The sequence below is a fragment of the Phocoena sinus genome, chromosome 7, assembly GCF_008692025.1.
Source record: "Phocoena sinus isolate mPhoSin1 chromosome 7, mPhoSin1.pri, whole genome shotgun sequence".
NCBI lineage: Eukaryota > Metazoa > Chordata > Mammalia > Artiodactyla > Phocoenidae > Phocoena > Phocoena sinus.
Window position 1 is genome coordinate 13,986,903 of NC_045769.1, and position 15,854 is coordinate 14,002,756.

At 43.4% G+C, this 15,854-nt stretch overlaps 1 protein-coding gene across 1 annotated transcript; it reads left to right on the forward strand.

The window, feature by feature from the left end:
• Positions 1 to 1,022: 1,022 nt before the first annotated feature.
• On the forward strand, positions 1,023 to 14,598 carry FAM124B (family with sequence similarity 124 member B). The gene is made up of 2 exons (XM_032637758.1): positions 1,023 to 2,015; positions 13,212 to 14,598. Exons 1-2 carry the CDS (start codon positions 1,281 to 1,283, stop codon positions 13,857 to 13,859), a joined length of 1,383 nt encoding a protein of 460 aa, XP_032493649.1. The 5' UTR covers positions 1,023 to 1,280; the 3' UTR covers positions 13,860 to 14,598.
• The last annotated feature ends 1,256 nt before the right edge of the window (positions 14,599 to 15,854 follow it).

Sequence of the window (15,854 nt, forward strand, 5' to 3'; positions counted from 1 at the left end):
CCATGTTCTACTACAATCATTAATAAATTGCTTATGTTATGAATTATGTTTAGAAAAATGTGCTTGTCCACATGTTTAGAAGCAGAGCTATCAGAGTAGCAAATAATTTTTAAATGGATATTTAGAACACATTAGGGTGAGTGTTATGTTTAGAGCTTGGGTATTCTTACCGAAGATTATTCAGTTTAAGATTCAACAGCACACACAATCTCTGGGAAATGTGTGTCCTCAGCAAGAGCCTGCTTGGGCATCCTTTCCTTATACTTAGGAAGAAAAATCCGGTCTGGGACATCCGGGTCCCAGAGAGGTACCTTCTCTGTGGTTCACAGGGAGCCCACTCAGTTCCTGGGTTCAAATCTTCCCTCGGTCACTTTTTCACTGCAAGATCTTGGCAAGTTACTTAGCTTTTCTGTGTCTCAGTTTCTTCCTCAGTAATTTGGGGATAATAGTCTCTTCATAGATTTGCTGGAGGATTAAACCAGTTTATGTAAAGCTCTGGAACAGTTTATGATGGGCACGTAGTAAATCTTCAATAGACATGAACAATGATTATTATTGACGTTGGAAAGCTCTCACTCTTTCTAAGGATTTGGCATGAATCAATGTCTTTTGAGTCAGCAGAACGAATCATTTTCAGTGAACCGTCAACATTATTTAGATAAAGTAACTTCTCTTCAATGCCTTGGCATCAATTGTTCAAAAATAAAGTAAAAAGACAAAGGGGAAAAATTCCTGGCAAAGAGACAAGTTTTGAGAATTGTTTTAAAGCAGTCATTGTATTCAGGTGGCTTACTATAAACAGGGAGGGAGGTAAGGAGGAAATCAGAGCCCATTGTGGGTCCATAAAATGGATGTCTTTTCAACTAAACAGATTGCTATCAGCCTCACAGAGCCGACTCATGTTCCTTTTTGCCTGGTCATTTCCTTTACTGAGTGTAAGAACCGCCCACTCGGGTGTTTCTCAGGATTATAGGTTTTTTAGGTCAAACAGAAACCCTGGGAGCGCCCAGCGCAGCCCCACACACGCGGTTACATTATGCACCGGCTGGGTGACATCGACCCTGCCACTGTGGTGTGTCCTGGAAGCTGTTGTGCCTGATTTGCAGAGATGCTCTCAGAGTGTGGCCAGCGGCGACCAGCAGCACAGGGTAAGAGCTTGGCTCTGAAATCCTGAAGCCTTCCTGGTGGGCTGAAGGCTGCACGTGGGAATCCCTCCATTCATTTCAGAAGCTGAACCAGTGGGCCCTGCTCACTTGCATCCTCTGTCATCCTCGGCCCCCATGATGGACGAGACACGGGAGCCTCTGGCCATGACTGTCCACCTCCTGGCCAACTCCGGGCATGGCTCACTTCTGCAGCAAACCCTGGACCAGCTCCTGGACTGCATTTGCCCAGAGGTCCGTGTCTTTCTGGTGTCTGAGCGGGTCAGTCCAGTGAAATACTATGACAAATGCCACTCCAAGCGGTCCCGCTTCCCGGGGATGTCTGTTCTGCTCTTCCTGCACGAAAGCCTCGGAAAGGAGCGGCTGTTTCGCGTCCTTGACTCCCTACAGCATTGGCCGTGGCAGTGCTACCCCACCCAGAGTGCGCAGGGAAGACCGTGCCCCTATATTCTTGCCAATCAGGAATTCTATAGTCTGGACAACCAGATGCCCGTCTGGGGCGTGAGGCAGGTGCTCTGTGGCACCGAGATCCTGAGAGTGACGCTCTACTGCAGTTTTGGTAACTACGAGGATGCCATCAGGCTCTATGAGATGATCCTGCAGAGGGAAGCCACCTTGCAGAAGAGCAGCTTCTGTTTCTTCGCGCTCTACTCCACCGAGAGCTTTGTCCTGCAGCTCTCACTGAAGCAGCTGCCCCCTGGAGTGTCGGTGGACCCCAAAGAGGCTTCAGTGTTGCAGTTCAAGGTTCAAGAGATTGGCCAGTTAGTGCCTCTTCTACCCCATCCGTGTGTCCCCATCAGCCATACCCGGTGGCAAACACAGGACTATGACGGCAACAAGATTCTACTTCAGGTATTTCTGTCTGGTCTCCATGATCTTTAGATGCACATGTAACCATGTGATGTGACATCCAAGAGATGATTTAATGTCGTGGTTCTCAACCTTGGTTGCACACCAAAGTCTCTGGGGAGTTTTCAAACGTTCCCATGCCATGGCTGCACCCCAAGTCCGTTAGATTAGAATCTTTAGGGGCACGCTGGCTTGGGTAATACTTTTAAAAGCTCCCTGGATGATTCTAATATGTAGCTTGTAACGTGGTTGAGAGGCACTGATTTAATAAAATCCCTTCCTCTGACAGATAAGGAAGTTCAGATTCTGTGAGCCGGTAACTTGCACAAGTAGTTTGCAATAGAATCGGGCAGCACCCTACTTCTCAGATTTTCCTTTAATCATGCTACTCAACTATACACAAATACTTTGCCCACTCTTTGGGTCCAGAAACATCATTAGTTCTTTCCATCTGGACCTAAGGAAGCTGAAGCTGTAATTACGGTTGGGGATGTTAAGTACGCCGTCCTATTGACTTAATTTTTAAGCATCTTGCATCACTGTCAAATTTTACCCCAAATAAAGTTATATAGTTAGAACCCTTCAAAATAAAATCTTAAAATTAAAGCCTTCTTCTGTAGGCATCCTGTTGAAAGCAAGCACAATCGTGATAGCTACCATGTGTCATTTCTTATGAAGGATTATGTGGCAGTTGAACCTTGCTCTTCAGTAGCTGTGTGATTTTTGAGCCTTGGGTTCTTCATGAGCACAATGAGGGTAATATTAGCATCTTCCTAGAGTACAGGTTGTTATCTCTGCTAAATGACCGGACATTTATAAAGTGCTTTAGTGCCTAGAATTCAATTTTAGCTGTTGTTGTTCATATTATGCCCTAGAGTATGTATTTCACGTTGATTGTTTTATTTAGTCCTTCTTACAACATAGGAAGTTTTGCAGAAGGGAAAATCGAAGGGTAGAGGGAATAGTTACTTGCCCAAGACACAAGAGGAAGTGTTTACGTGGTTCCAAAGCCAGGCAGCTAACCACTGCAGTCCAGTGCTGTGTGCATGTGTGTGTGTGTGTGTGTAAGTGTGTGCAGGCAGGGAGGTGTATGTGATATTCACAGCAAAATTTCTGTCCTTGAGAAATGGTCAGTAACCCTTTTAAGGCCTATTGGATAAAGTAAAAACAGGCTAGAAGATGAATTATCTTTCCTTTTGATTAATTTTGTTGTCATCAGCTTTGAGTTATTAATAAAACGTGAGTCATATTGATAGTGTATGTGATGATCTCTAAATTATTTACCTTCTCGGGCTTCCCTGGTGGCGCAGTGGTTGAGAGTCTGCCTGCCAATGCAGGGGACACGGGTTCGGGCCTTGGTCTGGGAGGATCCCACATGCCGCAGAGCAACTAGGCCCGTGAGCCACAACTACTGAGCCTGCACATCTGGAGCTTGTGCTCCGCAACGGGAGAGGCCGCGACAGTGAGAGGCCTGCGCACCGCGATGAAGAGTGGCCCCCGCTCACCACAACTAGAGAAAGCCCACGCACAGAAACAAAGACCCAACACAGCCAAAAATAAATAAATAAAAAAAAAAAAAAAAAAAAAAAATTATTTACCTTATTCACATAAGGTGGACAGGCACAGTTTCTCTTAGCTGCCTGTTACATAGCTCACTAATTCCCAAGGCATCTAAAGTTTTTCCTTCAGCCTTAGTTAATCTCCAGAATCTAAACCTCACTGTCAAGCAAAAATTTCATATGTGTGTGCAGCAGGGGACACATTTCTGTTTCAAAGGCTAACTGACATTTTAACTTCTGAACCACGGCTTATACAACTTAGTTCCTTTGGAAAGTTAAGTCAAATTTGGGGAGTGAAGAATAGTTTTTTGGATAAAGACGTCAATGAGTTTAGGCTTTTGCCAACAAAACGGGTGATTATCTTCTGGGAACTTCTGTTTCTGGTGTCCTATAAAAGTCCCTGAAGAAAGCATATACAGAGGCTTGGCTATAATACACTATAAAAGATAATACCTTGTAGCTACTTCACTCCTATAATGGGGTGAATTTTTCCGGATAGAAAACCCAGCCCAAACTTCCGTGGGGGCAGAGAGGATGGGGGGGGAGCAAATGAACTGGCTTTTGTAAGTAAGTAGCCTGAGTCTTGAGGCTTAGGAGCTGACTCCCAGCTCCGCCACTTCCTCAGACGGGCCCTTGTGGTCACCAGCTGGCTGCCAGCAGCTCTGAGGACTACCCTTTTGAGTTCCTCACCCTACAATGGGCCAACAAAACTTCTGGACTTCACGTCAATTGGACCAACTGGGATCCGATTCTCTTCTCTAAATCAATCATTGCATTCTGGGGAATGGGATTAGGTGGATTAGCTTAGTTCTGAGGCAAAGGCTCTACTATCCTGCATCCCGAGATTTTTTTGTGGACTCAGACTCTCTTGGCACTCATGGAGGTGGGGGACAAGGGTCCCCAAGGAAGATCAGTGAGGGGACAAATGCTGGGTGGCAAAAATGACTAATGTCCACCAGCGAAAGAAACTAGTATCTATTTAAGGGAGAGCTTTAATCACAAATTAACTTCCCCATGTGTAACCCCTCCAGGATGGACGTGTGTGTGAGGTGGGGGGGAAGGGGGGGATGCTAGACCCAATGAGGGTGATGGGCAAAGCTTCCCTGAGAGGTGATGCCTGGGCCTGGCTGAGCTGGATGGCCCGGAAGGAAGTAGCTAGATGGGGAAGGGAGGAAAGTGTTCCAAACAGAGGAGATGGCGGGTGACAATGTGTGGAATAGGATTTCCTTAGCAGGCATGTTCAGAAAAGCGCCTGTGGTTCCATGTGGCTGGAGAGAAGGGAGGGGGTCGGGCGGGGGGAGGATGGGCAGGTGGGTAGAGGCCACATCATCAGGCACGTGGTCAGCCACTGGAGGTAAGCACCACGAGGACAGGGACCTTCTTCGGTCCACTCTTTTTTTAAAATTTTATTTTATTTACTTTTTTATACAGTAGGTTCTTATTAGTCATCAGTTTTATACACATCAGTGTATATATGTCAATCCCAATCTCCCAATTCATCACCCCCCCACCCCCAACCCCCTGTGGCTTTCCCCCCTTGGTGTCCATACATTTGTTCTCTACATCTGCATCTCAACTTCTGCCCTGCAAACTGGTTCATCTGTACCATTTTTCTAGATTCCACATACATGCGTTAATATACGATATTTGTTTTCCTCTTTCTGACTTACTTCGCTCTGTATGACAGTCTCTAGATCCACCCACATCTCAACAAATGACCCAATTTCGTTCTTTTTCATGGCTGAGTAATATTCCATTGTATGTATGTACCACATCTTCTTTATCCATTCGTCTGTCGATGGACATTTAGGTTGCTTCCATGTCCTGGCAATTGTAAACAGTGCTGCAATGAACATTGGGGTGCATGTGTCTTTTTGAATTATGGTTTTCTCTGGGTATATGCCCAGTAGTGGGATTCCTGGGTCATATGGTAACTCTATTTTTAGTTTTTTAAGGAACCTCCATACTGATCTCCATAGTGGCTGTATCAATTTACATTCCCACCAAGAGTGCAAGAGGGTTCCCTTTTCTCCACACCCTCTACAGCATTTGTTGTTTGTAGATTTTCTGATGATGCCCATTCTAACCGCTGTGAGGTGATACCTCATTGTAGTTTTTTTTTTTTTTTAAAGTGTTTTTCCCCCATTTTATTGAAGATGAAATGGGAATTCTTTTTTTTTTTTTTGCGGTACACGGGCTTCTCACTGTTGTGGCCTCTCCCGTTGCGGAGCACAGGCTCCGGACGCGCAGGCTCAGCGGCCATGGCTCACGGGCGCAGCCACTCGGCGGCATATGGGATCTTCCCAGACCGGGGCACGAACCCGTGTCCCCTGCATCGGCAGGCGGACTCTCAACCACTGCGCCACCAGGGAAACCCCTCATTGTAGTTTTGATTTGCATTTCTCTGATAATTAGTGATGCTGAGCAGATTTTCGTGTGCATCTTGGCCATTTGTATGTCCTCTTTGGAGAAATGTCTATTTAGGTCTTCTGCCCATTTTTGGATTGGGTTGTTTGTTTCTTTACTATTGAGCTGCATGAGCTGTTTATATATTCGGTCCACTCTTATACTCCCAGTACCTAGAACAGCATCTGGCACATGGTAGGCAAATCCATTCTAGTGTGAACGAGCAAAAGCTTTGCCAATTAGCTTCTATCTTATTCTGACTATAATCAGCAGTCACTGACAGAGCCACTGAATGGTACTGACATGTACAATTTGCATTATGAGGATCAAAAAGGAGAGTATACACGGAGGTGCTTTGTAAAGTAGAAACTGTAGCACAATTATTGTCTGTGTAAGAAGGCTGCTAGCTGTCTCTCCACGTCTTTTCCCACATAACCTCCTGTCAGCGCACACTGTCTGATGCTTCTTAGAGCCTAGGATGTGTATTTTTGATGAGATTGATATTAGGGTACCTAGTAAATGCTCAGTAAATGAATGAATGTCTGAATACAAAAGCAGGTATGTCAAATGTTTATTCATCCACCAAGTGTTTATTAAATGCATACCTTGGGCTACCCTATTCTCCACTTGGCAGTTTTCATTCTGCTGTCTCAGTCCTTAGTGGATGCATCTTTGGTTTGGCGTCTGACATAAATTTGGGGAAATTCTCAGTCATTATTGTTTCAAACATTTCTTCTATTCCATTCTCTTTCTCATTATTTGTCTACCACTCCTGTTTTAGTTGTCCCATAGTCTTTAGATAGTCGGTTCTGGGTTTTTTTTTTTCAGACTTTTTTTTTTTCTCTCTGCTTTTCTTTTTCAAGGATTCTGTTGATACATCCTCTAGCTCAGAGATTCTTTCCTCAGCTGTGTTTAGTCTGCAAATAAGCCCATCAAAAGCATTCTTTATTTCTGTTACAGTGTTGTTGTTTTATCTTTTTGGTTCTTCTTTTAGGATTTCCATCTCTCTTTTCACATTGCCATCTGCTCTTGCATGCCGTTTACTTTATCCATTAGAGTCCTTAGCATATTAAACAGAGTTGTTTTAAATTACAGGTCTGATAATTACAACATCCCTGCTATGTCTGCTTCTGATACTTGCTCTGTCTCTTCAAATTGTGCTTTTTACCTTTTGTAATGCCTTGTAAATTTTTCTTGATATCCAGGCATGATGTAGCAGGTATAGGAACTGCTGCAAATAAGCCTTTATTAATGTGGTAGTAAGGAGTTGGGGGAGGGGAAGCATTCTATAATTAGGTCTCTGTCTTAGTGAGTCTATGCCTTGAACTGTGAATTTTGCAAGTGTTTAATTTTTTTTTTTTCCTCCTTGCTTAGGTGGGCGAGAATGGCTAGAGTGGGCTGGAGTTGAGTACTTCCCTTCTCTCACGTGGAAGGCTAGAGAAAGCTGGAGTTGGGTATTTCTCTTCACCCAGGTCAGTTAGGCTCTGATAATATGCCAGCATGTTAGGCTCTGGTTAACTAGTTTCCCCTGAGAGAAGGACTTGTAAGAACAGAGTGCTCTGGAGTATTTAAAAATGGTCCCTTTTCACCTAGAGATTCTCATACTAAGTGAAGTAAGTCAGAGAAAGACAGATATCATATGACATCACTTTATATGTGGAATCTAAAAAAAAATGATACATATGAACTTACTTACAAAACAGAAACAGACTCACAGACACAGAAGAACTTACGGTTACCAAAGGGGAAAAGGAGGGGAGAGGGATAAATTAGGGGTTTAGGATTAGCAGATACAAACTACTATCTATAAAATAGATAAACAGCAAGGACGTATTGTATAGCACAGGGAACTATATTCAATATCTTGTTATAAACTATAATGGAAAAGAATCTGAAAAAGACCTGAATCACTTTGCTGTACACCAGAAACTAACACAACATTGTAAGTCAACTGTACTTCAATAAAAAAAAAAAAGGTTCCTTTTCTCCTTCTCTTTCCGGAAGCACAAGGGGATTTTTCTCTGATATTTATTGTGAGAGTCTAGTCACGCTCCTGGAGGTAAATCTCACAAAATTGGGGGAGGCTCCCCCGGGACTGTGTCCCCTGGAGTTTTTAACTCTCAGAGTTGTCCACACTAAGCCTCCAGCTATTTGCCAATTACAGTTCAGGTTTTCCTCGCCCCGTCCTGGTTCCTGCAGTGGTTTCCACTTTTGATCCTCTTTTCTGGGAAGCCATGACTCCCCGCATTCATTCATATGTCTCTCCAATCTTGGGGGCTGCTGTTTGCCCTGTGTCCCCACCACTCATGCAGATGCTAGAAGAGTTGTTGCTCTCTCTAAGGCCACCAGTGCCTGAGGTCAGGGTCAGCAGTATTGGCAAATGCTGACCACTCCTTGCTTGAAAGTTTCTCCTCTGTGAGCTTCCATAACTTGGATCTTCTAATTAAAGGATTTATCCTATCTCTCTATCACTTGGACATTTGTTTTCAAAGTTTCAACTCTTTTTGCCCCCAAATCAGGTTTCCTCAACCTCGGCACTATTGACATTTTGGACTAGATAATTCTTTGCCGTGGGGGAGATGTCTTACGCATTACGGGATATTTAGTGCATCCCCAGTGCTACCATTAGATGCCAGAACCGGCTCCACTTCCCTGCAGTTGTAACACCAGGAAATGTCTCCAGACATTATCAAATGCCCTCTGGGGGGTGAAATTTCCCGCAGTTGAGAACCACTGTCCTAAGTTTAAGGTTTCCCTAAGATTAAGAAATAAAGCCCATCCTGGGCATTTAGTTGTCCTCTTTGTTCAACTTAGCCCTGTATTTTCATCTCCTCTATCTCCTGAGCTTTTGGCTTTTTCAATTCCTTGTAAGACCATTTAAACGTAACGTCTCCTCATCTCAAATTCAGTCCAAACAAAACCAAAGTCATCCTCTGCAGCCCTGCCCCCAAGTTCTCCAGCTCTGGTCACCCTCCCATTTGCACAGGTTTTGAAATATGTCGTTTTTAAAACCTCTCTTTTTGGAAGACCCACATTCAGGCAGCCCCCCCCCCCCCCAAACTGTTCAAGTTTCCCTTTGGAGCCATTTCTTTTTTTCTCTTTCCTTCCTTAAACCCACCTAACTCCAAATGTGCATTGTTATTACAACGTTCTAACTCTTCACTCTGGCTCCAGGCATCTGCTTGATCCTGCACAGGAGTGTTGAATACATTTTTTTTTTTTTTTTTTTTTTGCGGTACGCGGGCCTCTCACTATTGTGGCCTCTCCCGTCGCGGAGCACAGGCTCCGGACGCGCAGGCTCAGCGGCCATGGCTCACGGGCCCAGCCGCTCCGCGGCATGTGGGATCTTCCCGTACCGGGGCACGAACCTGTGTCCCCTGCATCGGCAGGCGGACTCTCAACCACTGCGCCACCAGGGAAGCCCTGTTGAATACATTTTTAAATGATGGCTGGATTTATGTTCCTTGTCAGCTCAATAGCAAAGTTAGCAAATAAAATTAAAACTCACTTGTCCGAATTTCAAGGCTCTTCATAATCAGGCCCCCCCGAATGTTTCCTTTGCTCCCTCCTTCTCTAGTTATTCCAACCTTCTTTCCAGACCTCTAGGCTCACTCCCGCACCCATGTATTTTTTTGTCGTAAAATATACATAACATAAAAATGTATCACTTTAACCATTTTGAGTGTAGAATTCAGTGCCTAATGGTACTTAATAGTACATTTACACTGTACTTCATCATCACCACTATCTATTTCCAGAACATTTTCAAGGTTCATCTATGTTGTAGCATGTGTTAGAATTTCCTTCTTTTACAGGCCGAATAATATTCCATTTTATGGATATCTGCCTTTATATACGGCCTGAGCTGTTCCTTGTCCAGAGATGTCTTTCTCTTCCTCTTCATTTGTCTATCCTTTAAGACCCTGTGCAAGTACCACCTCCTCTGTGAAATCTGCTATAAGCGCATTCTTAACTGGAACATTTTACACTGAAACTTTGTAACACACAACTGATTATAGATTTCCTCATTCTTGTACCATATAATTTGGGACTTTATGACTCGCCATCTCTTTTCGGTATTTTATTGTAAATGTTTATGTCTGGTAGAGTACCAGACAGACAGCTGCTTCTGAACCATTTGTTGACTGATTAACTGCCTGTTGTCAGGAAATAAGTTTCTCTTCAGAAAAGTAAATATTGCAGAAGCTAGTTTGGCCAAAGCAAACATATATTCCTCTTCATTTTATCGACAGACCTTTAGCTAAGATCATCTTGACGTTCTTTATTAGCCATTTAAAATAAAAGAAGATAGTCTCTCGTGAAGTGAGTAATTCATTTGCTTTTTCTGTAGCATTTCTGGGTTCCTTTCTCATGTCTGAGTCTCTCAGAGGCACTCATTCAGACTCTATTCCTCCCGCTTCGTTTCTCTCCTCATTTCCTCCCCATTCTTCATACCCCACACAGACACACACACAGACACACACACACAGACACGCACAGACACACACAGACACACACACACACTCCCAACCCTACATGCCCGCTCTCACTCAGTGCTTTGCTTTATGCTGCCCTGAAGGAATCCTTGTAAGCATGGCTCAGAGGTTGCTGCTGCTACAGGATGGTGGGTTAACACCATTGGTTTTGGTTAATAAATTAAAATAAGTACCTTTCAAAAGATCAGTTAATTGGAAGAGACTAGATTCAACTCTTAAGTAAGCAAGTTTGGCATTGTTTTGGGGTTTCTTATTATCTATATAATTTGTTCCCATGCAATCTTTTTTTTTCAGTGTAGGAGAAATCCTCTTTTGCTATCTCTTGGAATCACTTTTAGCAAAAGACAATATTATTTTCCCTTCATGATGTCAGTCTGCCCCTTAACAGCTTAATCATGTTTCAGTGATGTGTATTCTCTTACTTCTCAAGTGTTTAGAGCCAAATGAATGACCAATGATCTTCCTGTTCATCAAGATAATTACTAATTTCCCCTGAAACTCGAAAACACCTACCTCTCAATTTGTAACATTTTACAAATGTTTCTTAGAAAGATGGGCTCTAAATGACCAGAATTCCTACAAATGCATTTCAGTTGCTTTTTTGGCAAGAGGAGCTTTATTCTCTCTCAGAAGATTTATCTCAACCACTTGACATTATGCTTCTCCTGGAAATTCTTCACTCCAACTGCACACACCTGCATTTCTACATTAATAATCTTGTGCTTTCTTTTGCCATATCGTCTAAGGACTTCTCTTAAGAAAGGAAAAGTTGATATTCTCTCTCTTAAAAGACTGCAGAGAAAAAAAAAAAAAAAAAAAAAAAGACTGCAGAAAGGGCCATCCACAGGATGAATGTCCTGTGGCAGTTTCTTAGTAAGACTTTGTATCTACCTAATGGCTAATAATTAGGGGCCATACATTTCTGTATACAAATAATTTATGGTTTGTTAGGCATTAAGCTTTTATTTATCCAACAGACATCTAGTGACTACTTACCACGTGTTAGGCATTGTGCTAGGTACTGGAGATACAATGGTGAAGAAGGTGTATACAATCCCGGCACTTCCAGCTGGCAAAGTCTAGAAGAAGATATAGAGAAGTGAGCAAACAGGTGCTAAATAGTGTGGTAACTACTATGACATGGAAACTACGGGCTGCCAGGACAGCTAGTAATAATATTTGTGATGATGATAATAGCCAACTTATGTTTAGCACTACTATTTCCAGGCCCTGTTATCATTTAATCTTCTCAACAACTCTTTGACATTGGTACTTATTGTGATCTCCTTTTATAGATGAGGAAACTGAGGCACAGAAAAATTAGGTAACTTGTCTAAAGCCTCACAACTAATTAGTGGCAGAGCCAATATTTAGGGGTACCTAACTCAGATTCAGTGACATGGAGAAGGCTTCTAAGAGGAAATGATGTGTAAGCTTGGAGTTAACAACAGGTATGAAGGGTCAGAGGTGACATATCCCAGACAAAGGAAATAATATACACAAACACTGGCATTAAGAAAGAGCAAATAGCGTCCAAAGAATTGAACAAATTTCAATTTTGGCAAGTGGAAGAGGTGGCGAATTAGGCTGGGGTAAGAAGGGACAGACCGTGAAGGGTGTGGGAGCCCATACTAAAGGGCTTAGATTTTTTTCTTAAGAAGAGTAGGAAGCCACTTGAAGTAGGACAGTGACATGATCAAAACTGTTTTCAAAGCTCCTCTGGTAGTGGAGTGGAGAATGGATTAGAGGGAGGCAAGGCCATCCATGGGGTGTCCCTTCGGATGGCTGTTGCGGTAATTCAGACTAGGGTTAATGGCAGTGGACATGGAGAGACGGGAAGATCTGAGAGATCTTTGGGAGAGAGTCCATGGGAATGCGTGACATGAGGGATAGAGAAGGGAAGATGATGCTCTTGCTTGGTGACTGTGGGGCAAACGATGCCAGGTTCTAAGACAGGGAAGAGTACGCAGAACAGATTTAGGGTGAGACGGGGGATGAGTTCAATCTGGGACATGTTGACTTTTAGGACCTTGTGCCTGGAAGACAGTTGGATAGGTAGGTACGAAGCTTAAGAGACAGATCTGAACTATAATTAGACTTTCAGAAGCCTCCATCATTTAGATAATAATTGAAGGCAGGGGATTCAACGAGGTTGGCTGGGAGAGTGTGTAAAGTGAAAAAAGAAGATGGCTGCTTAGTGCTGAAGAACTACCTCCTGTCACAAATTGACAGGGGAGGAGGCTTCTTCAGTGGACCCTGAGAAGGGGTAGATGGAAAGGAAGGAGAAAATCCAGAAGAACGTGTTGACATAGAAGGTTAAGGAGAAGAAGTCTTCATATGTAAAGGAGAAAGGTCAGTCTTGTAAAATTCTACCAGAGCTCAAGTAAAAATTAATGACAAGGAGGCTCGTCTAGATTGGATAGTCTAATATCAACCCTGAACGATTTCTTAATATGGAACTAAGCCATGCCAGTTTCCATTTCCAGAAGAAAAAGACCTCATTGGATCAAAAAAAAAAAATGGTAGAATATAATGTCAAATGACCTTCCAGGAGGCAAAGGTGGCAGCTCATCCCTTTGAAGGATTGTACTTGTCACTTTTATTCAATTCAACCGACTTTATTGAAAGTCTGCTATGGGCACAGCATGGCAGAAGGCTGAATAGGACATAGTCTGTTCTTGACACTTAGTTAATGGAAAACATCGGTTACACCTGTTCCTCTTCTCCTTGTCCCATAGGTCCAGTTGAATCCAGGACTTGGTGTTAGGAATGGTGAGCTTGCCTTTCTGAATGGCACCTCGGGAGCTGACACGCTCCCCCAGGGCTCCAGGCTGACCCCTGTCTCTGCAATTAGGACCCTAGAGCCGAGAAGCCGAAGGAGCAGGAGGTTCAAGGTAGGGTCGGTGGAGCGGCCTGAGCCTGGTGGGCAGACAGCATCAGACAGCGCTAGTGGCACTTCGTGGGAAAGCCCTGGCCACTCAGCCCAGCCCAGCAGCCCAGCTGCGGACTCCCAGCTGCCTCTGCCTTCTCTCCACCTCGAACCCGGGGCCAGAATAGAGGTCCTCAGACGGGAAAACGGCTTTGAGAACCAAGAGGCAGAGACGGATGTTGACACAGGATTCACCGTGGTCAGCTCTGGACCCAGGCAATCTTTTCTGAGCAGATTTCCAAGGGATCTTTGGACCCACCAGCCACCATCCTGCTTGTCAACCTCTTCCTTAGGGGCAGCTGCTTCCAAAAACAACAGAATCTTTAAGGAAAGCGTTCATCCTCTGTCACTTGCTGACCAAAGGGACCTTTGTTCCAGGATGATAATCTCAAAATGTCCCCTTCCTCTGCCAGTCCAGGGTGAAGAAAAAGAAGCAGAAGAAGAATTCTTTATATAGCATAAGACAACTGTGGTTTTCTAAAACACAAAATCAAATAGAATGTTCTAGAAATGGAGCACTGACCCAGAATCAGCCTGTTTCTTGTTCATCTGAGGGGCTCTAAATGCTAGCCATGCACAGATCTGTATCACTTTTATTTCAAATGTTCAGAGTCTAGCAGTGCTGGTGAGTGGTTGTTTATTTGCCATCATGGTCATAAGGGAACACAGCCAACACACAGGGAAAAAGCCCAATGCCTCACGTCCTTGGAGACACACTAACACAGCTGGGTGTGTTGAGTTCAGTACCTATCAGGATAATTGCATTATATGCAAATAAGCCGGATGTGTTATGCAATGCTGATTAGAGTCTGTAATTTGGTTTTAATTTTTACTTGCATTGCATTGTTCATCCCCCTGGGCAGCATGGGCTATTTATTCTTTAGTGTTTTTTAGTTTTTATGTGACCTCATTTGGTAACTAGGCCCTGTTCACCACTCACCTCTAGTGACTTTTGCCTTTAAAGTTGTTTGCACCTGGAATGAGTTAACGTGCAAAATGTTTTGAACATTACAAACATTTCTCTTTTTCTCCTGTTTAATGAGCAGCAACCCTGGAAACCAAAAAAATCAAGTTAAAAATGAAAGCTAGGCTCTAGGGGGTTTTCCGGCTCCTCCACTTCTTGTTTGTTTCCGCACCACCCCAGTGGGGCCCGTGGTTCATATAATTAAGCAGAGAGGAGTGGAATATGACTGGATGATTCGAGATCTCCACTGAGTGTGGCAGGAAGATTGCATTGGTTGGGTCACTGGAGCCAGACTTGGGTTTTTTTGGCCATGTTCAAACTCCTGTATTTATACATCCATTCGTGCAACACAGTGTACAAATACCTACCTTTGGATAAGACATTGGTATATGGTACACATACATTCTGTGGCCATCAAACCCAAAACTTCTTTATGGTTTCACTGTATCACCAATCCATTCTATCTATTCTTAAGAACAGGTGGAAGTTCAAACTTATTTCTCTGGGAAACTTTTCCACAGCTGATTACCACACTTGCTGCACAGGCTGTGGTAAGAATTCACAACCTGTGGATGGAGATGGGGCATATTATGAATTGCAATTATAATCATAATGGATGAATTCTTAGTTGCTCATATGATGTATTATTTGGTTGGGTCTGTACACACATTTCTTAAAAATCTGAGGTGTTTCAGTTAATTTACAAGGTTATTTGACTCCAAGAACTCCATTTTCCAGAACAGATGTTATGTGACTATAAGTGCTGATTTAGCTGGATCTTTTGGAGACCCCTATACTGAGTAGACCTAATTGGAGAGAAGGATGAGTTCAGGCTTAAGCATGAATCTCATGGCAGCGAGACTGGACTGAGTTTGTGTGCTCTGTCCCCCTAAAAGAGTAGAAATGGAAGACAGCTGCAAATGGACGAAGACAAGACTTCTAAACGGATTTCTGTCCTTATACTATCAGTATATTCTTATCCCCATATTCTTTCTTTCCCTCAGATTAAAGTTAGATCTTAGAATGTGGAATGAAGAACTTACTTTTGGTATGGTTTTCTATAATAAGAGTTAAAAAAAATGAAAGTCTTATTTAAGTTGAATTATTGAGCTGCTTTGAAAAGCACAGCAGGCGGTTTTGAAGTTTCTTTCCGACTTTTTTGAGCTTATCTAATTCCTTTAACATAATACATAGGTAGGAATATAAGTACATGGAAAGCATAAAAAATATTGAGGAATTTGAACGAGTAACTTACAAAATTGACTTGTAAAATAAGACTGTACTCTTTTCTTTTTTTTCTTTTTGCGGTATGCGGGCCTCTCACTGTTGCAGCCTCTCCTGCCGTGGAGCACAGGCTCCGGACGCGCAGGCTCAGCGGCCATGGCTCACGGGCCCAGCCACTCCGTGGCATGTAGGATCTTCCCAGACCGGGGTATGAACCTGCGTCCCCCACATCAGCAGGCGGACTCTCAACCACTGCACCACCAG